This window comes from Canis lupus, chromosome 27 (assembly GCF_003254725.2).
Source record: "Canis lupus dingo isolate Sandy chromosome 27, ASM325472v2, whole genome shotgun sequence".
Classification (NCBI taxonomy): Eukaryota; Metazoa; Chordata; class Mammalia; order Carnivora; family Canidae; genus Canis; species Canis lupus.
In genome coordinates this window covers 44873572-44899928 of record NC_064269.1, presented here as the reverse complement: position 1 = coordinate 44899928, position 26357 = coordinate 44873572, and the positions used below count along the sequence as shown (strand labels likewise).

Here is a 26357-nt window from a genome sequence, read left to right as displayed (position 1 = left end):
AGGTCAATGAGCGATTTTACTTTGGTTCTGTTCACCTTTCTAGACTATTCTCAAGTTGGGAGAAACCCGAAAGGGGAGGCCATGGCTCTGATCACAGAGAGCTGCCAGAGTCAAATCCCCTCCAGCATCCTCCCCTGAGGGAGATACAGACCTGCTTCTTCATCTCTTCATGACCCACGTGAAAGTTTACAGGGAGCAGAGTAGTCAGGAGCCTTTTTCACTGGGAGAACTCCTACCTTCCTGGGCTAAGGAGAGCAAACCTGAAGCCCCTCCCCTCCTCCCCTCCTCATGGTGCTTGCTGAGTCATTGTCAACAGCAAATCCCAGGCAACCAAGTGATATCACCACCCCTTCTGGTACTAAAACCTGTAGTTAACAGTGGAGTATCTGTGACTGGCACTGCTTCTGGAACCAGGTTCTTGCCTCTCTCGCTCCATGGTGATGTCAGAGCTGCCCAAGTGGGCTTCAGCCTTGGGACCACCCAGGGTCTTCCTATCAGTGAGAAAGGGTTTGCTGGCAGCTTCCCTTTCTCCTGCTGTTCTCACTCTGGGTAACGTCTAATCTAGAGTTTTCACTAGGATGTTCAGAATCCTTGGATCAGTTTAAAGAGAAAGGACATGTTTATAATACTGAGTTTTCCAATTCATGAACACGATATATTTCTCAACTTACTTAGCTTTCTTTAGTTCCTTTCTATGAAATTTTATAGTTTTCTCTGCAGAGATCTTAGTAATTTTTTGTTAGATTTATTCTGAGGCATTAGATATTTTTCAGTGCTTATCATAAAGAATATCTTAATTTTTTGTGTGTGTCTTTGCTGATGCATTTCAATTCACTATTAAGAGAACAACCCAGTTATCTAGTTACCTTCAGACAATTCTAACCAAGACTTTTCCATGCTGGCCAACTTGGTCCTACACAATCATGTAGGACCCAGGTACTTCTTTGGGAAAAGTCTTTCTTATTTTACTCTATCTTATCACAATAGAAAACTAGGGATTGAGGAACCTAGCAGTCACTTTATGCTTTAGACCATTACAGCTAGCTACTTCCTAGGAAATGGCTTATTTCTTGATCTGCAGGGTGTCTTTCAGGCTGAGGACCCTGTAGGGATCAATTTCATTTGCTTTGTAGGGCAGGTTTGCCCAATATATCTTCTGTGGTCATGAGGTATAATTCACAAAGTCCACTGCAGGGCTCTACAGACTGCATCAGACATCATGAGAGACACATCTGAGTCAACTGTGGAATGACTCAAGGCTCTGAAATATTTAAACCATATGTCTCATGAAATGAGGTAAAAGTGGTGCCAGTTTCCCTGTTAGAGGCTGTCATCTGCGACTGAAGCTCAACTTGGCAATGAACCTGCATTCCCAGCCTCACTGGTCACGTTGCTGTGGGCTGTGAACCTGTCAGTACTGCCAGGCCACATGGTTTGGAATAGGACCACAGGTAAGCAGAGGTACCATGGTCCCTATGGAAGGTGACCAGGGACATTCAGTGGTCTTTTCTAGGTCAGGACAAAATTTATGCCCCTGAATTAGACTGGGCTTGGAATGGAAAGTGAAAAGAGTATACTTACTACCCTGGAGGAGGTAGGAAACACCATTATTATCACCAAATGACATTTATTAGGAGTCTTATTCTCTGAAAATTAGCCAAGACCCCTAGGCATTCTTTGAGAGAAGGAATCAGCATTGCAAGAATATCTTTGAAGTCCCTCAAAGGTTGTTTCCTTCTTTCTGAAAAGCACCCAGCAGAACACCTGGCATGGAAGATGCTTGCTAATAGCTTGGAGTGGTGGAAATTACATCAACTAAAAAGTCAGGTTTTATTACCAGTTCTGCCACTTAATAATGGTGTAATTAATTAATAGTATACTTAATTGCTCTGAGCTTCACTTCCCTCTTCCCTAAAATGAGGATGCTTTTGAGGGTGTTTTGAGGATTACATGCAATGAGGTATGTGTAGCACATGTAGGTTATTCAGAAATGTTAGTTGAATTTTAATTCAAAGAAGATGATAGACATCTTGTTAAAGGAATATGGATCCAACAGCCCAGAAGCACTCCCCCTGCCCCAATTAATCCCAGGACAAGTAAAATTTTGAATAAAAATGGAATATATAGATAAGGACCCTTCCTTTTTGTCTCTTGTTGATCTATGTTGTATTTATAAAAACAGTAAAGGAGGGGGAGAGAACGCTCAAAAAGCAAGAGAGGTTTCCTCAAGTCTATTACCATATAATTATTTTAGAACAAACGCTTTCCTTCTCATTGCTCTCCAAAAGGAGTTGAGCTAGCTAGGGGAGCCACTGAGTTGCAGTTATACCCTCCTTCAGAAGTAGGTGCCTGTGTTGTGAATCCCAAGCCAATGGATGCCAATGATTCTGACCTGTCTTCAGGGGTGAAAGACGGTGTGTGATGCTCAGGTCAGTTTACTCCTACATTACCCAGGAAAATAGGGGTGGGCTGGTTAGCAAGGGCACAGAGAATCCAAGGTGACAGCCAATCCCACCTTCCTTATCCTGCCTCATTCAGCCAATGGTTCTAATCCTTCTCCTAGCCTCTTTTTCCAGAAATTGCTCACAAGTAGCAAACCACAGACATTTGTCCTTCATGTACTGGAAAGTGCAAGAGAATAATGAACAGGAGGACCCCATAGGCTGGAACACTGAGCCCTGAGCAAATGAAGCCCTGACTGGTCCTTTTGCAATGAGAGTGGTCTGTATGGCTGATGAAGTGAGAGAAGAGTAGAACAGCAGCCTGAGTGAATCTGGGGGGCTGGTTGTGAAGAGGTTTGGCTTGCCAGTCTGTGGGCATAGTTCTTCTAGAATATGTGCTGGGGGATGAGGGTGAAGACAGGGTGGGAAAGGGGTGAAGAAGGACCATCATCTGCCTCCTTGGAAGAAGAAGCTTGGCTCACGGAGGAATCTGTTTCCTATATTTTCCAGCCACAGACTAGAGCGGAGACTCTATTTCAAGGGGTTGTTTTGGTACAACTCAATTAGGAGTTGTACAACAATTTGGTACAACAATTTAGGAGTTGCAACAATTATCTTCCAAGAAGATGGGGTCTTTCACTGATTATTTCTGCCCCTCACTCTCCTTCTTTCAGTATTTGCATTCCTCTTCCCCTTCTCTATCCCTTCAGTGCCTACAGACCAGACACCTTTTTCAGAGGCCTACCTTGGGTTTGAAGGCAATGAGCTTCAGAATCATCTCCACGGTGAAGAGGCCAGTGAAGAGCATGTTGAGGATGTTCATGGCAATTTTGAATAGGCAGCTCTGGCCATAGTGCTGAGGGGAGGGGAAGGACTGTGAAAATGAGGCAGGGACAGCCCTACTCCTTACCACCCTCCTCTCAACAGAGATCTTCCTTGAACCAAGCCCTGGAAGGCCATTTTCATCTCCATGGGCAGCCAGCTGGACTCAGGAAATCCTGCAAATTCTTCCCTTTTCTGCTAGCTCTGAAAACACATGTTGGCAGAGTTCTGTGTTCCTGCTTTGACTGGTTATGACAACTTTATGGAGACTTCCAGTTCTCAAGAGAGCTCAAGCACAAGTTGACCTCCCTGAAGACAGGTGGATATAGAATCAATCTCTATAAACATGCCTCATAATAACAAACTCTTCAAGCTCCCCCTGTGTTCTCCATTTCCCTCACTCTTAACATTTTATTAACCCAGGCCTCTATGGATTCTCTTATAAGTTCCCAGAGAGGAGCACATCCTTGAGAAGGGACACTTGTTCTGTTTTTTCCCCCCTCTTGGCCAACAAGAAGGTGACACTCTGGAGACAGCCATGCAGCTCTTCTACACTTCATATCCTTCCCTAGCATTCTCCCTCCTACAGGGATCATGGATCTAGGGACCCCTTCAGACTGACCTGCATGGCCAAGCAGATGGTGTTGAGCAGGATGAGGACGAACATCAGGTATTCAAAGTAGGTGGAGTTGACCACATACCACACTTTGTACTGGTGCTGGTTCTTGGGGATGTACCTCCGCAGGGGCCGGGCCTTGAGGGCATATTCCACGCACTGTCGCTGGGAGGGAGGCAGGAGGAGAGGTGGGGTGGGAATGAAGAGAGGGGATTAGTAACCTGGATGATATGTGTGGAGATGGCAGAGGAGGTAGGATGTGGATGAAACCACACACCTAGGGAGTCACAGAAATAATCTATTTCTCTGGCTCATTTACAGGTTTGCGATGTTATTTGGACTTTTTTCCCCCCTATATCACTCCCTCAGTCAGAGAAAGAATCACCTCTAGTCAGTCTCCTTACCAAGATTTAGTCAAGAGGTTTGTGTCTCCTTTTTTCAACTTGGTAATGCCTGGTATACTGCTGACACTTAGTTGGCATTTGATAAATACTTACTGAATGATGGACAGTTGGTCTTCCCATTGATTTTTTCCTATGCCATAGACTCTCCTTGAGGGGCGAGCACTTCTCAGCTTTTCCTTTCCTTCCTGTCCTAAGTCAATCTTCCTTATTTACCTATATGTCCACATATCAGAAGACATAGTTCAAGGATAGGGGGTAGATCTTGAGCTAGCTAGATTCCTGGGAATCCAGCACATATCCAACTCATTTCTCTGTACCAGGCCCAGATTCCCACATCAGAAACTGGGGAGTCACTCTAGTCTTTTCATTTACCCTCAGCCTCCTCATCCAATCTGTAGGCCTGACCAATTTTATTTCCTCTTATTACTATGCCTACCACCATTATCATTAACCTGACAGTAGATCAGGCTCTAATCAACTCTCATCTACACTTTCTAATTGGCTCCCTTCTTTCCCATCTCACTTCTAACCCGAAGGCAATACAGCAGCAAGAATGATGAGTCTAAACCCAAGAGGTTGACATCAAAACCCATGAGGGGTCCAGCTTGCCTAACTGGTGTAGTGCTGTGTGTCTTGTGCCATGTGCCTTCCCATACAAGATCTTAAGTCACTTATGGACAGGAATATAGTTCCCCCTGACTCTTCCCATCAGAGAGCCTAGTTGGGGAAGTGATGTCAGTGACCATATGCTGCAGCCCTTGTAATAGCTTCATTCCTCACTGATGGAGTTGCCAGCTCTTTCTTATAGACCAACAGAATATCTTACAATACTGTCATTACCATTATCATTCCTACGTAAGCCTCTTTCTTGTCCCCACCTCATGCACAGGCTTTTGTGTTTTACTTAAGGAACCATTTACTAGTGGTTTTCTGAAGCCCTTCTCTTCCCCATCCCTGAAACTCTCACTCCCTCATCATTCTAGTTTCTTTCTTCATTATCAGTGTGCCAACCCACGTGGGCAACTTTCTGACTTGTCAACTTCTGAGACGTAGGGCATGAAGTTTTTTTCTCCACAGAATCTATCATAGAGTCCCTTAAGTAGATGCTTAACAAATATTTGTTGGCTGAATGCACTTGTCAGATCCAGGATCTGCAGGCATTTGCATTTCTTTTGTCTGGGCTCTTGCAGAAGACTGACAGCCCTATTCCCTCATTGAGGAATGGACAGATGATCTTAGTATCTGCATGGAGATCTCTTCTCTGACTACAGCTTCTCTTCTGGGTGGGCCACAAGCTGCCAACTGCTGTCATTTCTCACCTAGCTCTGCTCCCCCCTGCCCTGGCACCTGTTCCTCTCCTTCCTAGGAAGCTACCTGGTTCTTGTCCAGCTCACAGTTCTTGTATTCCTGCTCCCCCTGCTCCTGGAAGGTGACGATAACGAAACCCACGAAGATGTTCATCATGAAGAAGGCAATGATGATGATGTAGATGATGAAAAAGATGGAGATCTCCACACGGTAGTTGTAGATGGGGCCCTTGTCTTCTGTGTGGGAGTCGATGGAACGGTACAGCAGCCTGCAGGAGGAGACAGGCCCCACAGAGGGAAGCAGAGAAGCAGTGTCACCTCTGTGGAATGATGGCACCACTGTTCTCTTAGGGATCCTTGGATCAGGGGAGCTGGAAACAGTTCTAGGCTGGGAGTCAGAAGATCTGAGTTCAAGGCCTAGCTCTGCCACTTACTGGTATGGGACCATGAGCAAATAAGCCTCTTTGAGCCTCAGATTCGTCATCTATAAAATGAAGACAATAATTCCTAACTTTCCTACCTTACAGGGTGGTTGACATAATGTATATGAGGGTGTTCTGGAACTGTCAAGAGTTATTTTAATGTAAAATGAGTCATGGACATTGACTTCAAATACTGGAAACATTAGTAAATATTGAAATAGCTTTGCAAACTGGCATAGACTCAGAGGATGTTATAGTGAACTTAAAATAAATCTATCTGAGAGCAAATATCCATTTAGATAAAAATACTAGATGAAAAATGACCCAGGATTATTCAGATTATCAACAAAGGTTTGGATTCATACTTAGGTAGGTTACATATGTATGCCATTTGTTTGGGCCTGGACTATGTGCCCATTACATTTGTTTCTCTTCATGGACAGGGATTATCTCCTCTCTTTCCTTTGTTATTCTCTACACTATTCTGTTATTCTCTAGGTATTATCTATATTTACCACATAAGAATGGTGACTCTCATCTCAGATCCATGTGCTATTACTGACTTAGATATATTTAGAATTTTCTAACTTTTCAACAATAATTTCCCTGGAATACAGCAGGTAGAGGGCATGGGGAAGCAGGTGTCTATACAAGATATATGGAACACCAATGGACAAGCTGTCTAGTAGAGGTGATGCAGTATAAAAGGCCAGCCTGGCTGATCGAGGCATTATCTCTGCAGAGGAATTTAGACTCAGGCTTCCATCCCTTTCTTACTTCTCACTGTAATTATAGGCAAGTTTTTTTTTTTCTAAGGAGATTGGGGTAGAGTCTAAAAAACAAATATCTCTGTCATTTCTACCCACATTAAGTGCATGTTGGGAGTAGTAATCTTGAATTCTATGGTAATCCAGGGAGAAACTCACTGGTAATCTAGTGGACAAACTCACTCCACTCCTAGATGCCATGAGAGTAATGACAAAGACCCCTATAATTGTGGCTTACTCTGAGGTAGAGAAGGGGAGTTAAAAGCAGCTCACTTTTGGTTGGACTTTCTGAAATGTTGACATCTTCTAGAAAAAGAAGGGTCTATGTTTCAGCAATGACTATGGTACGAGGCTTGTTCTAGAATAAAACCTCATTGCTTAGGAAGGACACAGGTAAGTATGACCTCTGGGAAGGAGTGTGGACAGTAATAAACATTAGGGAATGTCTTGGCCTCTTATATCAGAGTGGACAGGACTTGATTTGTATACTCACTCTGGCCACCCTTCAAAGGTAGAGACGGTAAAAAGGGCCATCATGGCTGCCAGAACATTGTCAAAGTCAAACTTGCTGTTCTCCCAGCTGCGGGGTTGGATGATGGGGTGGTCAACCTCCCCGTCCTTGTATGTGATGTAGTTACCCCTGAAAAAGAAAGAAGAGTTAATTCTCTGGTCTCTCGTCTCCATTCACATGTGACCCACCAATGACTCCTGGCTTGCTGGGTGGGATGAGACTGGCCAGACTTAAATCCCACAGTGCTAGCCATTGGGAAGAACTTCAGTGGGTATACCTTTCAAGAATAGATAATCTTACATGTCATGTCAATGTGATCAAATTACCCATGGGTAAAAGTCCAGCTGTCAGTGCCATCTCAGAAAGAACGGGCTGTCCCTCCTCTCAGGCCAAATTACCAACCTCCCAGAGTTAACTAGCCTCGGTGCTGGCTGCCCTCCAGCTTGTACTCACTTGCATTCCGCCTCGGTCTGTTTGGAACTATCTGAACAGGTGTAGAGCTTTCCCTGGAAGGCAGAAGAACAAAGTGATTGGAGATGTTCATTAATCAATGAATCAGTCAAAAATTGATTAGTGATCATCTCTATAGCCCAGCACTGTGCTAGGAACTTGGGATGAAAATGCAAGGAGAGCAGAATCTAATCAGGAAGATATGACTCGCATATACAAAGCAGTCAGCAAATAAAGATGCTTAGTGCTGCAAGTACCACTGAAATTTAAAAAAGGGGGGGGGGAGGGGACTCTACTCCATGAAAGCTGGACTCTTTTGGCTGGCCCAAAGAAGGTGGAAGTGGAACGGGATTTGGAAGGATAAATTAGATGGGAGGAAATCAGGGGAATTTACATAGTTGGTGGGAGAGGGCAGGGGGAAGAATGCTTCAGATGGGGGAACAGCAAAAATAAAAGGATTGAGCAGAAAGAGCAGAAATCAATAGCCAAGGAACCTAGAAGCAGTGAGAGAGAGCCTGGGTGGATGCAGGGCTCAGAAAGCTAGGTGGAGATGGGTGGATTTGATGCTGTTGATAATGGGGGACCACTGTGGGTTTTAAGCAGGTGACTGACATGAGGTTTTAGAGAATAAGAGTCCCTCTCCCTTTCTTGCTAGAAGGAAGGGCAGGCTGTGCTGTGAGGGTGAAGGGTCCTTGGCTTGGTAGAGAGCACCTCCTTCTAGGCTCTTCCTCTTTCCCTGGGCTAAGCTGAGAGGAAGATTGAGGTTCCGCTCATCCCAAGTCTGATCCGGGCCGCTGTCCTCTTTTTGTTGTATCTGTCAGCTCTCTTTCTCAGGAACACTGACAGGAGGGGAAGGAAGCAGGAGCACAGATCAGAGCCAAGATATTACCTTGAAAAGCTGGACCCCAATGCAGGCGAACATGAATTGAAGCAGTGTGGTGACAATCACGATGTTCCCGATGGTCCGGATGGCGACGAACACGCACTGAACCACGTGCTGCAGTGGGAAGAGAAGAGTTTCAGGAGTGCCTGCAGCTTGAGCTTCCTTTAGCCAAGCGACGAGCCTTTCTGAGGAGTTTGCATGAGCAGCCCCTTTGCCACAAGAGGGAAGATTGGATTCAAACAGGCAAAGTACCTTCTCAGGTTCACATAGTGATGGAATCCAATGGAATTCAAAGTCCCCTGATGGGTTCTAGGTGACTCCATGGACAAAAGCCCTGCTAGCTTCCCATTTTATAGGAGTAGAAGCATGGGGACCTCTTCATTATGTGCGGCCCAGGGCTTGTGTGTGCATCTCCTTTTTGTGAGAGTTTTGCTTAGAAGTTCTGATTTTAAGTGACTGGCTGCCTGTCCTTGTTCTCTTTCTTTGTGAAGTGGAACTGGTGGTATAGGCAGGAGAGTCCAGGCTCCAACACAGCAGCCACCTGCTCTGGCCATTTTTCCTCCCTCCAGCCTCCCCATCCTGTTGCTTAATTTCCACCAACCCATAGCCAGATAGATGCTTGCTGTACTGATGGCTTCCCACCAAGGCCCATGCTTCTCACCTTTAGCCCCTTGGCTCTGTTGATGGCCCTCAGGGGCCTGAGGACTCGCAAAACTCGTAAAATCTTCACCACATTGATTGCACTGGACCTGGGAGAGGGAAACAGGGCAGGAGAGTAAGCTGTTTTAGTGGAGCAGGAAATCATGTGGTGAGGGAGTGTGTTGACAGGCTGAACCCAGGTAAACTTGAGAAAATATAAAGTCTGTTTTGGGAACTTTCTCATCCTGGGACTATTCTCCAGCCCCTAGAAGAGCCTGGAACTTGCTTGGGACTTCTTGTTGGTATGTAAATAATATGAATAATATGTTTACCATGAATCATTAGCAATATAATGGGCTACTCAGGAGAGCTTTAGAAAAGAAAAGAGAAACCCCAGCTCTGCCACTTAACAGTCAATTCACCGAGGATAAATTTCCTAACTTTTCTGAACCCTAGTTTTTCATCTGTAAAGTGGGTCTCATAAGGTTGTTGCAGGGATTAAATGAGGAAACATACCTGCATCATCTAGCGGTGTGCTGGGCACATATTATGAGCTGAATAAATGGTAGCTTTGTTACTATGTCTGATGAAGACATCACTGAGCTTGAAGAAATGCTATACAGGTGATGGAGTTTCAGATCTTGTTGGCTGGAGGTGATGGGTGTGGGAGAGGATATTCTGGTGTTATCTCCAAACATGTGTCCCTAGGTAGTCGCCCTTTATGTGTGCATATAAAACCCACTGGTTCATAGAACACTTAGGACTTGAAGGAACGGATTCTACACAGCAGGTTCCACACACCTGGATGCTAGGGCCTGGCCAAAATTTCTGGGAGCCTCAGGCTTTTGCTGTTTGCCAGTGGAAATGAGGCACCAGGGTGCAGTTCTCCCCACAAACCACTCAGCAGGAAGCCTACATGGTTTCTGCAGTTATTCATCAACCCAGCCCAGGTAGGGTCTATCTTACACACTACCCATCTGATTGAGATATCTTCTCAAGCTTTTGGAGATTCTCATACCCACCTTGGGACCTAAAAAATGTATGACACATCAGCAAATGCTGATTTCATTCTACATGAGGTTAGGATAATGTGCTCAAGAGGGAGCTGGTAGAAAGATCTGATTTCTCTAGTTCATGGCTCTTTTTTTTTTTTTTTTTTTCATGGCTCTTTTATTCCAAAGGGCTCAAAGGGCATTCCTAGTTATCCCAGTGTCTCAGGGAGGGAGTCTGTTTGCACTGAATGGCAATGGAAGGGATTTTTAAGGTTGGAGGTAGGTGGGGAAGGCACAGACTAAAAGGAGAGGGGGGGTTCTTGGTTCACAGTTAAATAGTAGTTTAGTGATAGGGCTGGGCTGATAGAATCTAGACTTGTGGGCTCCCAGGCAGACAGCTGATACAACTGATGATCACAGAAAGGGTCTTACTCCTCATGTCCAATGTCCACTCTTTTTAGGCTTACCACGAAAACATCCTTGGAAAGAGAGACTCCTTTCTTGTGCCATTGGTATGACCTTGGGTAAATCTCATGTCCTGAACCTCCATTTTCCTGTCTATAAAATGGTGGTAACAGTCCCCTGCCCTGTCTGCCTTATAGGTTTTTGTTTTTGTTTTGCGAGGAGTGTAGAAGAATATGCATGTAAAAGTGCTTCGAAGTTGAAGGGAAGGGTTAACATTAGCAGCAGATAGAACATGGGAAAAACTAGTAATCAGGTCCTTTTAAATACGAGCAAATTGGCAACCTTGGCTGTATAATGGAGTCACCTGGAGAGCTTTTAAAATTCTTAAAGTCCCAGCCTGTACCCCTAGACCAACTAAATAAAAACTTGGGGAGAGGGATCCGGGGCAAATGTGTTCCCTGAAACTACTCAGGTAATTCCACTATACAGAATAGATTCAGAATCTAATTTCCTTTCTCTTTCTTCCCCCACCCATCTTCTTCTCATCAGGTTCTCTGACTGAAGAGAGAGAGGGAAGGAGGAAGATCAGAGCTGGTCATGGCAATGGCAGGCCCTTGGAGCTGAGGATAGCCAAGGGCACTGAGCGTGTCGTGGAGGAAATGGGAAAGCCCTAGAGACATTCCTCTCATTATAACTGGGCCTGGCCCTACCTGTGATGGCAAGATCCAGATATTTAAAGTGTCACACCATTAAGGACGTGTACAAAAAGCCATCAGGCTGTACAAGTCAGGGGCTCCACCCCGTTCCTGTCACAGTCACACTGGTGGCCATGCAGGAATGCCCTCCAGAGTTTTGGTCATCCCCTCTGACACCCATTTCCAATTGTGTGTCCCCATCTGGGCCTGAGGGAGCCCTACTCACTGGATGCCAAAGGAAATGAGGGACACGCTGACCACCAACAGGTCCAAGATGTTGAAGTAGTTCCGGCAAAAAGAGCCCTTATGTAGGAAAGCCCCATAAGCAGTCATCTGCAGGGAGGTACAGAGAAACACAAACATTAGTGTTCCCTGCCCAAGTTCCAGAGATCCCCTCATGCCTCCCTCTCCTCCCACAGTATCCCTTGGGCAGGGCAAGCTGAAGAGCAGTGAGAGGACTAGGGGCAGGCAGGACTGCAGAAGGAGAGGCAAGATCAAGGACAGCATTCTGTAACCATTTATACAACCACCACACAGTTCCAAGCTCGAGATGGTTAAGTGGCTCCTTCTACCTATTAGGCCACACCAGACTCTTCCATCCTATACTTGAAGCCCTTTCAAATTGCGCACTGCCATCCCTCTCTCATTTTCCACTGTTCCTCATCACATGTCCATGACTCTGGCCCTGAGGGGCCCTTTGCTGACACTGCCCAGACCAGGTTGCCCTTGGATACAAACTTCCCAATCTCCTCTTTAAATTCTGTCAACTCTCAGGGCCAGCTTCAGATACTAGGCATCTGGGGAAAAATGGGTTATGCCCAATGGGGTGACCAACTGTCTTGGTTTCCCCAGGATTTTCCTGGTTTAATACCAAAAGTCCTGTGTCCCACTTAGGCAATTCCTCAGTCTCAAACCGGGACAGCTGGTCACCCCAGAGCTCAGTGAGAAGTTCTACCAATAATTTTGGCAAATAGCATCCCTTCGCTTCCTAACCTTAATTAGTGTTTATGATCTATACCACATATTCTAAACTCAGTTTTATTATCTTGCTTCTAAACTGATGATGTTCTTTGAGGCCAGAGCTGTGTGTTCAGAGGGGCAATGTGGTTCCATAGTTAAAAGCATAAGCTCTGGAGCCAGGCTGCCTAGTTTGAATCCCAAATCTACCATATTTTATTTGTATGTCCTGGAGCAAGTTGCTTAACTTCTCTGTGTCTCAGTTTCCTCATCTGAGAAATGAGGGTAATGATAGTATCTACCCTATAGTGTTGTAGGCATCAAATGAGTTTTTACAGGTAAAACACACTACCCTGGAAATACTAAGCTTAATCTAAGTATTATTTGTCACCATAAAGAACTGAACTTGGAGCCAGATAGTCCAGACTTGAATTCTGGATTCTTCCTATATAAGGATGTCCAATGTCCTCATGGACAGCAGCAATAGATATCCGGGCATACTATTCCCTGTCTTTGTTAGGCACACACAGAAAAACAACATGTAGGCCCTTTGAAGACTAAAATAGGAGCACCTGGGATGGTGATCGCTCTTACAGGGCTTGGCTATTATTACTTCTCTCTGAGCTCAATATATAGCCACTGTAGACGCTCAACGAATAGCCTTTCCAATTCTGTTAACTTGAATTAGGAGCCAGCAGATTTCCAGGTTAAGGGTTGTAAAAGGCCATGGGCCGTGAAGCATCAGTCAAAGGGAACAATTTGGAGCTGGTGGCTGAGAGACTCAGAATGGCTCCCTGGTCATCTGGGGTCCAGTTTATCTCTTTGGAATTAGAGCATGCCTAGGGCAGTGTGTCCGCAGAGCAATTCAAAAGCAAACATAAAAGAAACTGGCAAAAATAGCTCTTGCAACCTAATTCTTTCCATTTATCTCTTGCTGCAGGGGGTCACAGAGGACTCAGGCACCTGTGTCCTGCAACAGTTTCTAGAAGTAGGTATATTATATAAAAGGCTGGAGGGGAATATAGTTGGAGATTTCTCCTGAAGGCCTACCATCTGGAGGGGCTTGCTGTCCTGTCTCCCGCCAAAGATCTGGGACTCTAGAGACTGGACTTGGGATTCCTATGGTTCATTTAACTAAAGAGTCCCTGTGCCTGCAGAAGGCCAAGCACCTTCCCCAGCCATCTCACTTTCAGTCTTAGAGAAGGTGCTGAGTCTGACCTTGCCTCACTCCTAGCTTGGAAATTGTGAGGATACTACTGAGCACCACAGAGCCCTCCACAGTCAGGAAGAGCACTCCCTGAATAGGTACACTTGTGGGACTCACAGTGCCGATGCCTGTCCTTTGACTTTGGGGTTCTAGGAGACCTAGAATGAGACCAGTACTCCAGAAAGTGTGTGTGTGTGTGTGTGTGTGTGTGTGTGTGTGTGTGTGTATGTAGTGGGTGGGGGTGACACATGCCTAGGTAGAGCCAGAGGAAGACTGGTCAGGAGAGAAAGAGCAAGTAGATGCTGAAAAAATGGAGAATTTATTTGAAAATTATCCTAGGCATTTAAGACAACAGAAGAGGCCAGGTTCAGGTATCCAATGCAAAGTGTCCTTCCTTTACCCTGTTTGGCTGATGGCCATCCACTTAGTTCCTGCTCCCTTAATGTTCTAAGCCATTGCATAGGAAAAGTCTATTGCTGGGGTATTTTCAGGCAGAAGGAAGAAAAAAGGTGGGCATAAGATTGTTGACTGACTGAGCTGGAAGGGTAGGAAAACCCCTCTGTCCATCCACAGGTGACCACCACATGCCCAGGAGCTTTTCTAGTTACTAGATGCATCTTGTAACTTGTACTCACTGGGCCTGGTTCCTCCTCTATGTGATAGTCCTTTGCAGTATGCAGGCCAACCGTCATGGCCAAATGTCCCCAGGTCTTTCTATTGTTCTTGAGACTAAATACCCCTTGGACGGTGGGAAGCTGAGCCATCGGGCAAGGCAGAGGGGCCCAGTGGAAGGAGGTGCAAGGAAGTGGTGTGGGGACTGGGGTTTATATTTAAAAGCACGCTGAGTCACAAAGGGAGTAGAAGAGGGAGAGGGTGAAAAGAAGGAAGGATCTTATGACAATGCTTGCAAAGAGACCTTTCACTTCTGCTTGCATGGCAACCTTGAAGGAAAAATAGCACCATTGAAATCCATGAGGGGAGCTCTGTGGAGTAATCCTGAGAACTGGTACTCAGAGCTTTTCTTGTCCTGGGAAGGAGTTTTGGATAATTGTGTGTCTCCCTGAGTCTGAAGACCAGGAGAACTCAGCTCACCATGGAAAGAGGGTTTTTTTTTTTTAAATAATAAATTTATTTTTTATTGGTGTTCAATTTGTCAACATGCAGAATAACACCCAGTGCTCATCCCGTCAAGTGCCCCCCTCAGTGCCCGTCATGGAAAGAGGGTTTTACAGAGTATATCTTAATGCAGCCAGGCAGCTCTTGGCTCCCCCCCACCCCAGGAATCAGGGCCTGGTCAGATCCACTGTCGTTGAGTAGAAGAGAAAACCCAAGGAATACCCTTGGTCACTGGAACCAGGGATAGAAGGTGGGGGTCTGGACAGCTCAGCCTTTTGGAGAGAAAGACACAGTGGAGGCACCCCAAACTGCACCACTCAACTTCTATCTGGATGTGACAGGATGTCATGTGCATTAAAGAGTTGGGTCATGACTTGGGAGTTGCATTAGTGAGGAAGGGTGTGTCTATAGGCTGGCTGTGGCACATGGTCAAGTGTGGACAGTGGCTTGCAGCACCCCCAGGAAGGGGGAAAAGGGAGCCTGGACTCCTTGGGAGGAGGAGTCTTAGGTCATCATCCAGGAAGAAGACACCAAACTGAAGCATATGCTTTAGAGCCTACAGCCCTTCTGTTCACACTAATGGTAAAATACATTCTGTGGTTCTGAGGAGGCAGCAAATGCTGAAATACACTTTTCCCGGGTCTCAGAACTCACACCCTGAGTCTCAGGTGGAGTGGCTTGACTATGCATTATTTTAGAGGCTCAGAAGTATGCCAGAAAAACTTAGAAATAATAAAATAAATATAAATATTATAGTAATGATAAATTCATATAAGTAATAAAGTAAAACTTAGAAAACAATCTCTCTCATTCCCATGCTCTTAGAGGTGGGCTCCACTGAAAGGATATGTCTGTAGCAGTTCTGCAATCATGGCCATAGACCCTGGGGCGGCCAGCTGCAGGCAGGGCTGGGCTGGTGAGCTCTCAGGACTGGGGCTTGGGAACTGGGTGCTCCAGTTTCTTTCAGCTCTTGGTTCTCCCCTGTGCTCAGCTCTCTAGTACAATTTTCCTTCCTCCATGCTTAGGGCAAAGGGCATTGTAGCAAAGCTTTTCAGTAGGAAACTGAGGATTCAGAAGTAATCTACAGTTGTCTGTTAAAAGCCCTCATTGGAAGACTGGTCCCAAATCTTGCATTAGGCCTATGCTTACTATCACACAGGCCCAACTCCGGCCAAGCTCTGGTGCTTGTCACTAATGCTGAGGAAGGGATTGACAATTTGTTGACAAATTGATTTTTTGACAAAGTGATTGTCCATGCCCCATGAGCTTCTCCACTCTTGGAGTTTGAGCAGCATCTCTTCTGGGCAGGATGAGGGAAAGGAGTTCTAAGCAGGGGTCAGTCATCAATTACCGGAGATGGGGTATATGTGGGTGTGTGGGGCTTAGTGGGGGTTGGAGTCTGGCACATTGCCAAACCTGGCGATAGGACAGCATCAGTGTTGACACTGTGAGTCATATGCCTCTTCCAGACTGCGAGGAAGCACAGCAATAGGGGTGGGTTTCTTTTGCTTCTGAGCCTGAGCAAAGCACATAGCACAAAGTGAGGGGCGCTAATTCTTCCAATCTCAGGACTGAAAGTAAAAAAGAGAGAGTGAAAGAAACAAGAGAGAAGAGAGATAGGCAGATACAGCAGAGATAGATGGGAGAAAGAGACAGAGAGTGCATTGCTCAGATTGCATTACCTTAAGGATAATTTCTAATGTAAAGATACTAGTGAAGACATAGTCTGCATTGCCTAGGATCTGAAAAATAAGCACAATTGGATTAGTGGCTCTGAGAGTGAACTTGACACCAACAGAAGCATGTGTGTTAGCGACAGAGAGCTAGTGCCGGCTCCTAGAGGATGGGAAGAGGAGAGAGGGGTTGGGGCTTTACCTTCAGAGCAATTTCAATGGTGAAAATGGTAGTGAAAACAATGTCAAAATAAAACAGAATCTGCAAAACAAAAAGAAACAGGGTGGGGATGGGGTGGGAAGGGAGGGAAGCAGGCTGGAAGGAGAGTTCAGCTCCAGAACCACACTACACATCACATCAGCTTTCCCACATGGAGACATATGGAAGTGAGTTAGGAGATGAGTAGTATATATACACAACATTGGATCCTGAAGCAGGGCTGGCCTCAGGCAGCTTAGTGGCTCCAGATGAAGTCCCCAGACTGTGAGGGGGAGCCCCCAGGGCAGGACTCAACTGGTCCTGGGTCTGGGCAGCATTTGGTTGGATGCTTTTCTCATTAATCCAATTTACTTACAAACTCCAATCAGACCACTGGGATGTGTGTCAAAAAGACAGAGAGTAGGGTTTGCTTTTTATTGCAGGAAAATGCCAAATGCTTAACTCACGTTGGTGTGACTCAGCTAGCTTCTCATGTTGGTGGAAATCCTGGTGTGTTCTTTGGGGCATGGGAGGGAGCATCTTCCAGGTGAGGACTGCCTAGGCTTGGGGCAGACTACATGGTCTCATCCACCAGACGATGGATCAGACCTAGGACCAACATCTTTCTAAGAAAACTCTGGATCAAGCAGGCTGCAGGACCACCAAGTTGTTTGGCATGGGTAAGGCTTTAGGTCGGTGGACTCCTCTTCATGCCCACCTGGTTGGGATTTTTACAAAGTTTTAAGGCTTCGAGATATAACAATTCTTACTCTAGCCTTTAATGTGGTTCACCAGAGCCTTGGGTGGGTCTCTAAATTTAGTTTTCTCCCCTACACAAGGTCACTGAAGCTATCCTTTATATAAGGTCAGCCTCACCATTGGCACCTGTTTGCCAAGGCTCCCCCTGTGTCCCTCAGGGTTTATTGGGAGCAATGCTGGAAGTCAGTGGCTACTTTTTCTTACTAAGCATACAAGGAATCAGAGCTTTCATGGAAACATGCGTAGGACAATGAGAATCCTAGTTTGCCAATCAGGCCAGCCTGAGGCATTTGGTACATATTCTCTTATTTGTTTTTGATGGTTTCTACCAAAGCCTTAGTGTCTTCAAGAATGTTTATTGTGCATCTGATTATAATATTTGGAATTGGGATCCTGATTGAGGTCAGTAGCAGAGCTGTGGGCCCAGTCCCATTCCCGGGAGGAAGAGGTGCAGGGGAAAAAAACGGAATGCGTACATGGTTCCTGAAGGAGGTGTGCTGGACGGGATCTTCAGCTGCCAGGGAAATGCTGCTGAGCAGAATGAAGAAGAGGATCAGGTTGGTGAAGATCGTGTCATTGACAATGCGGTGGCACTGGAGGCGAAATCTGCGTGGGGTGGAAGAGAGGACAGAAGCATGTCAGGAAGGCAAGGAAAGCAGCTTCCAGGTCTCTGGAACTCATCACTCCTCTCAGCTTGTGAAAGGTGCTTGTTAGTTTGGGGATGGGCTTTTTACCCGATGTCTTACTGCTGCTGGGTAATGACAACCACATCTCACCCCTCTCCATGCCCCTCACTGTGAGGCACATCTGCACAGAACTTTTCAGTTCTAAAGCACTTTCATAGGCAGTAAGTTTTTGACATTTTGGTGGGTTACATCTGAGACTTTGGTGAATCCCCAAATTTTCATATACTTCTGTAACATTAACAACTGGCTTTTTTGGGGGGGACTTCTTTGTCACGTCATTAAAAAATCATTTTATAAGATTTTCATATTTTTATGTATAGGGAATGACAGAGCCACCCAGAGATGTGGATGGTGAGAAGCCAGCTAAACCTACATTCTGGCTAGGCAATTTGTTCCTGTGTAATAGCTTCAAGGCATGCCATTCAATTCTACACTTCAGCATAATTACAAAGAACTACATGTATGGACTTCTGAGCATTCACTGACAGTGCCACAAATGTTAGATCTTTGAATGCCAAGTGTGTCTTATACACTATCTCTTACTGGCAGCTTAGGAAGGGGATATGGTGTTATTATCTCCATTTTATAGATAAGAACACTGAAACCTGAGAAGGATAGGCTGGTCTAGAAAGACAGCTTGTAGAGTGGTGTGTGTGTGTGTGTGTGTGTGTGTGTGTGTGTGTGGTGGGGGTGGTGGGGGTGGAGGTGGTTTCAGGGCTTGAATCCAGGCTTTTAGACTTCTGTTCACAGCATTGTTGGTTGACTAAGTGCTCTGAGAGACCCAACTGCTGTGGAAGCAGCAAATCCTGGGAAGGGTAAACCCTTTGAGATAATTCTGGCTTCATTAGAGTTAGGATGTTTGCAATGATTATCCCTTTCAAACTAACAAATCCACTGACCCAGGGTCTGTGTGATAGGCAGCCAAGAAAGATAGAGTTGGCTGAGGATAGATGCCAGTAGTAAAACTGCTATCAGGAAACTGAATTTCAAGCCAGATATGAGGCAGGACACAGAAGCCTAGGACTGAGCCAACATCCTTTAGAAGCATCTTGAAGAAAGCTTCCCAATCTTAATTTAGATCCACAAGAATCTCACCAATTAAGATGATGTATTGAGGTCACAATCAAAGATCTTTAAGCATATAAGAGAGGATGGGCCACTAAGATGGTAAATCAGAAGAAACTACAAATAAGTGCTTTCGAACCCCCGCCCAAAGACTATGTATACTGGACATATCAGATAGAGAATGCAGACAGAATATTTAACAGAACAAATGATGAGCATGAAGATGATGAATCAACAAAGGAAGTAGTATATATAGACAGATGGATCTGGAAAATCAAGCATCAAATGGAACTGTTTGAAAGAAAAAAGAGTAAGTTGATATAAAAGGTTTAGGGCACCTGGGAGGCTCAATGGTTGAGCATCTGCCTTTGATTCAGGTCATGATCCCAGGGTCCCGGGATCAAGTCCCACATCAGACTCCCCGCAGGGAGCCTTCTTCTCCCTCTGTCTATGGCTCTGCCTCTCTCCGTGTGTCTCTCATGAATAAATAAATAAAATATTTTAAAAAATTGGTTTAAACAGTAACATAGACAAAGTTGAAGAGAGAATGAAGAAATTGGAAGATATATCTGAAGAAACTACCCTGAATACCAAAAGAGAGACAAAGAGGTGAAAGATTTGCAAGACACAGTAGGAGATAGGAGGACAGAATGAGAAGGTCTGACATATATTTAATTGGAGTGCCAGAAGGAAGGATTAGAGAGAAAGAGATTATGGATGCAACATTTCAGGAATTAGAAATTCTTTTTCTAATTTTTACTGTTGTTCAAGAACCAGAGAAAAAGATAAATCCATAACATCCCATGCAGGATAAATGGAAAGAAAAGAATATTTAGATACGTAGTAGCAAACCTAAACAACACAAAGGCAACAGAAGATGTTCAGATCAGCTGATGATAAGGGGCAGATTATCTATAAAAGAATGATAGTAGGAATGGAACAGTACAGTCTAATATTATGTTGAACTGAGACACAAACTCTATTGACCTAAAATTGTGTACATAGCAAAACTATCTTCCAAGAACAAGAAATGAAAACAATTAGAGATAAACAAAGGCCAAATGACTCTATCATAAGGAACACTAGGGGCTTCTAAAAAATGTGTTTAGAAAGAAAGAAAATGATGGCAGAATGATGGACTGAGATGTACAAGAAAAATGATGAATAAGTAAAATGGCAAGTTGTATATTTGTATCCAAATCTAGGGCAGCCCCGGTGGCGCAGTGGTTTAGTGCCACCTGCAGCCCAGGGCGTGATCCTGGAGACCCTGGATCGAGTCCCAAGTCAGGCTCTCTGCATGGAGCCTGCTCCTCCCTCTGCCTGTGTCTCTGCCTCTCTCTCTCTCTCTCTCTCTCTCTGTGTGTCTCTATGAATGAATAAATAAAATCTTAAAGAAAAAAAAAAGAACATAAATCTCTAAAAAAATCCAAATCTACATTGCCTATTAATAATAATAATAATGATAATGATGATAATATCTAACTTGTTAAGTTAAAAATAAAGATCAAGCCTAAAATACCAAGCAATAAGAACATGTAAGGTAGCGGGGCTGAGGGGAGTTAAAATAGTAAAAGCTCCTTCTATTTTGCAGGAGGAGGTTTAGGATATTGCTTAACTTTAGACTTTGTTAAGTTAAATGGACTTAGTGGATCACCAAGGGTAATCACCAAAAGACTACAGAAATAGTTTACACCTGTCAAAAAATGGAGGGAAAAACAGACATTGGTCTACTGATTTGGAATCCAGGATACTTTTCCCTAAATCAGTGCCTGTTTACACAAGTTGTTGGGATCTGGGAAAGTCCCAGGTTCCACTCAGAGATTGGAAGATGCTGGCATCTGCTGTGCTTGTGGCATGGAGAGAGCAGAGTCCCACCTTCCCCACCATTCATACACACCTGTTGTTGGGGCTGAAGATGAAAAACGCACTGGCTTCTGGCATGGGCACTGCCTTTTCCTTAAGGTGCAGCTCAGAGAGTGGTCGTGGGCGGGGGCCCACAGGCATCTCAGGCTCCTCCTCATCCTCTTCTCCTGTAAGAAAACAAAGCGCACCATTCTAAATAATTCCAGCATTCCCATGAGGTTTTACCACTGTGCTGCCTACTTCCAGATACCTTCCTACTGACCAGAATCAAGACATCATTTGCATCTCTAAAAATGAGGGGTATCAATTAAGACACTGAGCTCTCTCTCTGTGAGTGCTAGAATCTTTGTTAGAGAGACTTTTCTGGCAGGAGATGACAAGGGGGGCTATAAGTAGGGTGACTAGTTCAATCCCAGTTTGCCAAGGACTGTCCTGGTTTCTAAACTGAAATTCCCACACCCAGGGGGCTCCTCAGTCCCATGCAGATTCTGATGGTTGGTCATCCTAGTTGTAAAGCACTAGGAAAGGTGATCAGGTAAGATTAGGGCATTGCCAGGTGTACTTGTCCATCTAGGCTGTAGGTAGGGGAATGGGTATGGCTCATAAGCCCTCCAAGCAACCCCATCCTTGAAGGTTCTAGGAGTTTAAAATTAGCACTCCCATTCCCCCAAAATGGTCACATTTACTGTGGACCAAAGGCCAATGGGTTACTCCTTTGCTTGCGAGGTCATTCCTTGTGGTAGGAAACTACTGCATATCCTGTTCTGATCAAATGCATTAAAAAATGTTTGGAAAGGGAATGGGAATGAGAGCATGGGCTCTCCAGCCCATGCCTTGATCCAAATATCAGCTCTGTTTCTTTCTGGTATGTAGTCTCTCTGTGTCTCAGTTTCCCCATCTGTAAATAGGCTAATAGTACACGCACACCTCAGAGTGGCACCTGGCTTATAGCAAGTGCTATATAAACATTAGCTGTTGTTGTTATGATCTCTACCCATGGGAAAGACAGCCTGTAAAGTAGTGCTTAGCATCTTTCTCAGTCTGACCTCTGTCTGCTCTTATTCCCTGACAGATTTTCCACTCACAAACTGTTTTCTGAAGGCTCATGGTAGTGGGTTGAATAATGTGCCTCGCAAATTCATGTCTAGCTGGAACTTCAGAATGTGACCTTACTTTGGAAACAGTGCCTTTGCAGATATAGAGTCATGATGAAGTCATACTGGAGTGGGATGGGCCCTAAATCCAAGGACTGTTGTCCTTATAAGGAGACCTAGAGACACACATGTGAAGACAGAGGCAGTGATGGGAGTGATAAGGCTGAAAGCCAAGGAATGCCAAGGACTGCTGGCCACCAGCAGAGATGGGAAAGAGGCGAGAGAGGGTGCTCTCTGGAGCCAGATAAGGGAAGATGGTCATGCCAACACCTGATTTCAGACTTGTAGGCTCCACACTGTGAGAAAATAAATGTTTGCTGTTTTAAGCCATATAGGTCATGGTAATTTGTTATGAAAGCCTCAGGAAATGAATACAGTTGCCATGTGCTTTCTCCTTTCCTTTCCTCATGCTGTCTCCGTATTTCAACTGCCCTCATCTCCCTCTCCACAGAACTAGAAGGACTCCCATGATAGTCAGCATCATTCATCTGGCTCTATCCTCTATCTGGGCTCTTAAGAATGACCTTCCTGTGATCCCAGAGCCCTGTTGGCCTCCTCCATTCATTGGCACTTAGGACAAAATAGCTTGAATGCCTGATTTTACGTGTACCTGTTCCATCTCTTGATGTGCTGAGAGAGACACTGTGGAGAGAGACACTATGCCCTGCACTCATTTCCCTTATTTTTTGGTGATGATTACACTTTCACACCAGTATTTACTTTATAAGGAAGGGATTTTGTAAAAGAAGAAGGTCAGGTGAAAACCAGCTGTTGGAAGTTTATCTCTTGGACCAGCTATGTCTCTCCATGCTCTCTCTTCTTCTGGTTAAAATGAAGGTAGGTAGTGCAGAGAAAAAAAAAATGCGATATAGAAAGTGTTTCTTTATCAAAGCAAGAGGCATTTAGAGACCCAAGGCTTTTTTGGAGGACCAGCAGAATACAGGCATAAATCAGTTTTTCCCTTCATATTTTTAGCAGGAGAGAGGTGTGAGATGAAAAATTGTTGTCAGGCCACAGGTTGAAGCTTTCTAACAAAAGCCTGGTAGGTAAAAGAAAGGCAGAGTCCCTAGTGAAGCAAAATATATAAAACTGGAGTTGGCCTAAATCACAATATCTTAAATTCCTGCCCAACTGTTTGTATTCTTTTCACTTTTGCTCTCAATGACCCAACACTTTCTTATTAATGATAATTTGGTAACAGGTATTTCAGTACTTATTTTAATCATGCATGTTCATAGAAAAACATATTTACTAGCTTTGTGGTTTTCTGAGTTCCTGGTGAAGAGTTTTGCATGCTCTTTCATCAGCAATAGCCTGCCTCTCTGTTTATGAAGCTCTACCCAGATTTGCATTCCTGGGAGAAGCAAGTCAGTTGATCCATTCAGACACAAGCCAGCTGAATTCCAGGCATAATGCTTAAGGAAACCACTTTTAAAGGACAAATCCAAATTTGTAAAGGGCCAGAAATCTGACAGCTGTCACCCTTCACATGTATGATATATAAGGAGGGAGGCTGACAGAATAAGAAAAATCAGGTAAAGTTCTGTTTCGGGGGTTGGCAACTGACCCACCTAGACTCCTGCAACCAGATGCCAGTGGAATCCCTTGGGAATCTTTATTTCTCATCTCCATTCTCAGAGGTTTTGAAAAGCGTGGTCAGGAAGATATTGCTGCACTTTGGAGGCACTGCTGCTTTCCAGATGGCAGGCATCAGTGCTCAAAAGTAAAACCATGGTGCAGCCAGATGCCCCACTCTTGGTTCTTGCTGATCCTTGCCCCCACCCCATTTGATACTCATTTTCAGCTCTGTGATTTTGTTCATGGCAGATTCAGATAATATTATTTCTAACACCTAGTGCCTACAGCATACTGAACACAAAGCTGTGGTTCCTGCCCTCAAGGGACTCAGAATCTTTAGCGTGGTCCCAGAGTTCAAAGGCATGATTGGTAAGACCACCTGCCCCAAAGTGAGCTGTGTGGGTGGAGATCCAAGAGAGAAGGCCGAGGATGCACCTGCTGCTGCACTGGACATGTTTTCTGCTGGCTCAGCTCTGAAACCTCATCTCCTTCCATTGTTCATTCTCTCTCCCAGGCTTCTGGGCCACTAGCGAGTCCTAAAGAATATACCCCAAGTTCCACCAATTCTCTGTATCTCCAGCACCACTGCCCTGGCCCAAGAGGCCACCACCACACACGGGACCCTACTAATATCCTCACTGCCTCCAATTCTTCCTTTGACCATATATTGCCTCTTCATGAGGCACAGTCTTCTAAAGGTAATTCAGACACCGGATTATATCTTCCTCTGAGAACCCTGGGTGATTCTCCATTGCCTCAGCTCAGAACCAAACCTCTTGGGTGGCCTTTCAGGTACTGCCCCACTTGCTCCTGCCTAGTCCCTGTCCAACCCCTACCTTTCCCCTTCATTCACTTTGCTCCATGCACACAGGCCTCTTTGGATTCCTCCACAGATCATTCTGCCCAAGAGATTCAGCATTTGCTAGCTCTCCACCTAGAAAGCAGTTTCCTCTGACTCATTCAGATTTCAGTCTGAATGTGTCTCCTTAAAGAGACCTTCACAGATCACACAGCCATAGCAGCCCCACACCACTGAGGAGCTCCCTAACATAGCCATTGGCTTCATTATCTCCTTGCTGCTTACTGCTACCTGATATTATTTTTTTAGTTGGCCTCCTTTCTTGCTCATTGCCTGTGTCGCCACTGAAATGTAAGCTCCAGGAGAGCAGCAGCCTTCTCTGTCTTGTATCCCCAGTGCCAGGCACACAGTAGGAGCTTCATAGGTAGTTTTTTTTTTTTCATTATATCTGTGGCAGAGAGTATTACCTCTGGTTCTTTCTTTTGTTGTAAATTCCTTTTTCTAATCTTTTTGTCCAGTGAAGAATGACTGTACAAGTGTGCAGAGTCAAAAATGTCAACGATGACCCAAACAAAATACAGACTAGACAATTCTGAATAGTTCAGGAACCAGAAAATGATAGAAAAAATAGAAAGAAAAAGAAAAGAAAAATGAGAGAGAGAGAGAGAGAGAGAGAGAGAGAGAGAGAAAGAATGGGGGGTGGTGGAATGGGTGGTAATGAGAGAATATAATCTCACAGAGTGGATAAAACAGGGTGATCCACTTGATCCTGAGTGTATTTTGTTCTGTGTTAAAAGATACTAAATTCCAATGGTATAAAAAAGAAAAATTTATATATATATAATATATATACACATATATTTACAAAAATAAAATTGAATACAGATAAAGGAAGTCAAAAATGAAGAATATATTTATAACTTGTAATTGTAAAATTAAAAAAAATTTAATATATTTTTTATTGGAGTTCGATTTGCAACATATAGCATAACACCCAGTGCTCATCCCATCAAGTGCCCCCCTCAGTGCCCATCACCCAGTCACCCCCAATCCCCCACCACCTTCCCTTCCACTATCCCTTGTTCGTTTCCCAGAGTTAGGAGTCTCTCATGTTCTGTCACCCTCACTGATATTTTCACTTATTTTCTCTCCTTTCCCCTTTATTCTCTTTGACTATTTTTTATATTCTCCAAATGAATGAGAACATATAATGTTTGTCCTTCTTTGATTGACTTACTTCGCTCAGCATAATACCCTCCAGTTCCATCCACATCGAAGCAAATGGTGGGTATTTGTCGTTTCTAATGGCTGAGGAATAGCCCGTTGTATACATAAACCACATCTTTATCCATTCATCTTTCGATGGACACCGAGGCTCCTTCCACAATTTGGCTATTGTGGACATTGCTGCTATGAACATTGGGGTGCAGATGTCCCGGCGTTTCATTGCATCTGTATCTTTGGGGTAAATCCCCAGTAGTGCAATTGCTGGGTCATAGGGTAGCTCTGTTTTAACTCTTTGAGGAACCTCCACACAGTTTTCCAGAGTGGCTGCACCAGTTCACATCCTCCCCCAACAGTAAAAGAGGGTTCCCCTGTCTCCACATCCTCTCCATCATTTGTTGTTTCCTGCCTTGTTAATGTTCCCCATTCTCACTGGTGTGAGGTGGTAACTCATTGTGGTTTTGATTTGTATTTCCCTGATGGCAAGTGATGCAGAGCATTTTCTCATGTGCATGTTGGCCATGTCTATGTCTTCCTCTGTGAGATTTCTGTTCATGTCTTTTGCCCATTTCATGATTGGATTGTTTGTTTCTTTGGTGTTGAGTTTAATAAGTTCTTTATAGATATGGGAAAATAGCCCTTTATCTGAAAGGTCATTTGCAAATATCTTCTCCCATTCTTTAGGTTGTCTTTTAGTTTTGTTGACTGTATCCTTTGCTGTGC

At 44.6% G+C, this 26357-nt stretch overlaps 1 protein-coding gene across 39 annotated transcripts in view; it reads right to left on the bottom strand.

Annotated features, from left to right (window-relative positions):
• CACNA1C (calcium voltage-gated channel subunit alpha1 C) overlaps window positions 1-26357 on the bottom strand; it is a 746601-nt gene that overhangs the window by 88614 nt on the left and 631630 nt on the right. For 23 of the 39 annotated variants that reach the window (XM_025461617.3, XM_035706871.2, XM_035706874.2 and 20 more), the window contains 11 exons: window positions 20914-21046; window positions 17742-17871; window positions 16510-16569; window positions 11581-11687; window positions 9285-9372; window positions 8630-8737; window positions 7744-7796; window positions 7273-7419; window positions 5658-5859; window positions 3886-4044; window positions 3187-3297 (listed from right to left, as the gene is read on the bottom strand). In XM_025461617.3, the coding sequence (XP_025317402.3) occupies window positions 3187-3297; window positions 3886-4044; window positions 5658-5859; window positions 7273-7419; window positions 7744-7796; window positions 8630-8737; window positions 9285-9372; window positions 11581-11687; window positions 16510-16569; window positions 17742-17871; window positions 20914-21046 (1298 nt within the window). Of the gene's footprint in view, window positions 1-3186; window positions 3298-3885; window positions 4045-5657; window positions 5860-7272; window positions 7420-7743; window positions 7797-8629; window positions 8738-9284; window positions 9373-11580; window positions 11688-16316; window positions 16377-16509; window positions 16570-17741; window positions 17872-20913; window positions 21047-26357 lie in introns of all 39 variants that reach the window. The other 16 variants (XM_035706872.2, XM_025461634.3, XM_025461638.3 and 13 more) reach the window with 1 other exon arrangement.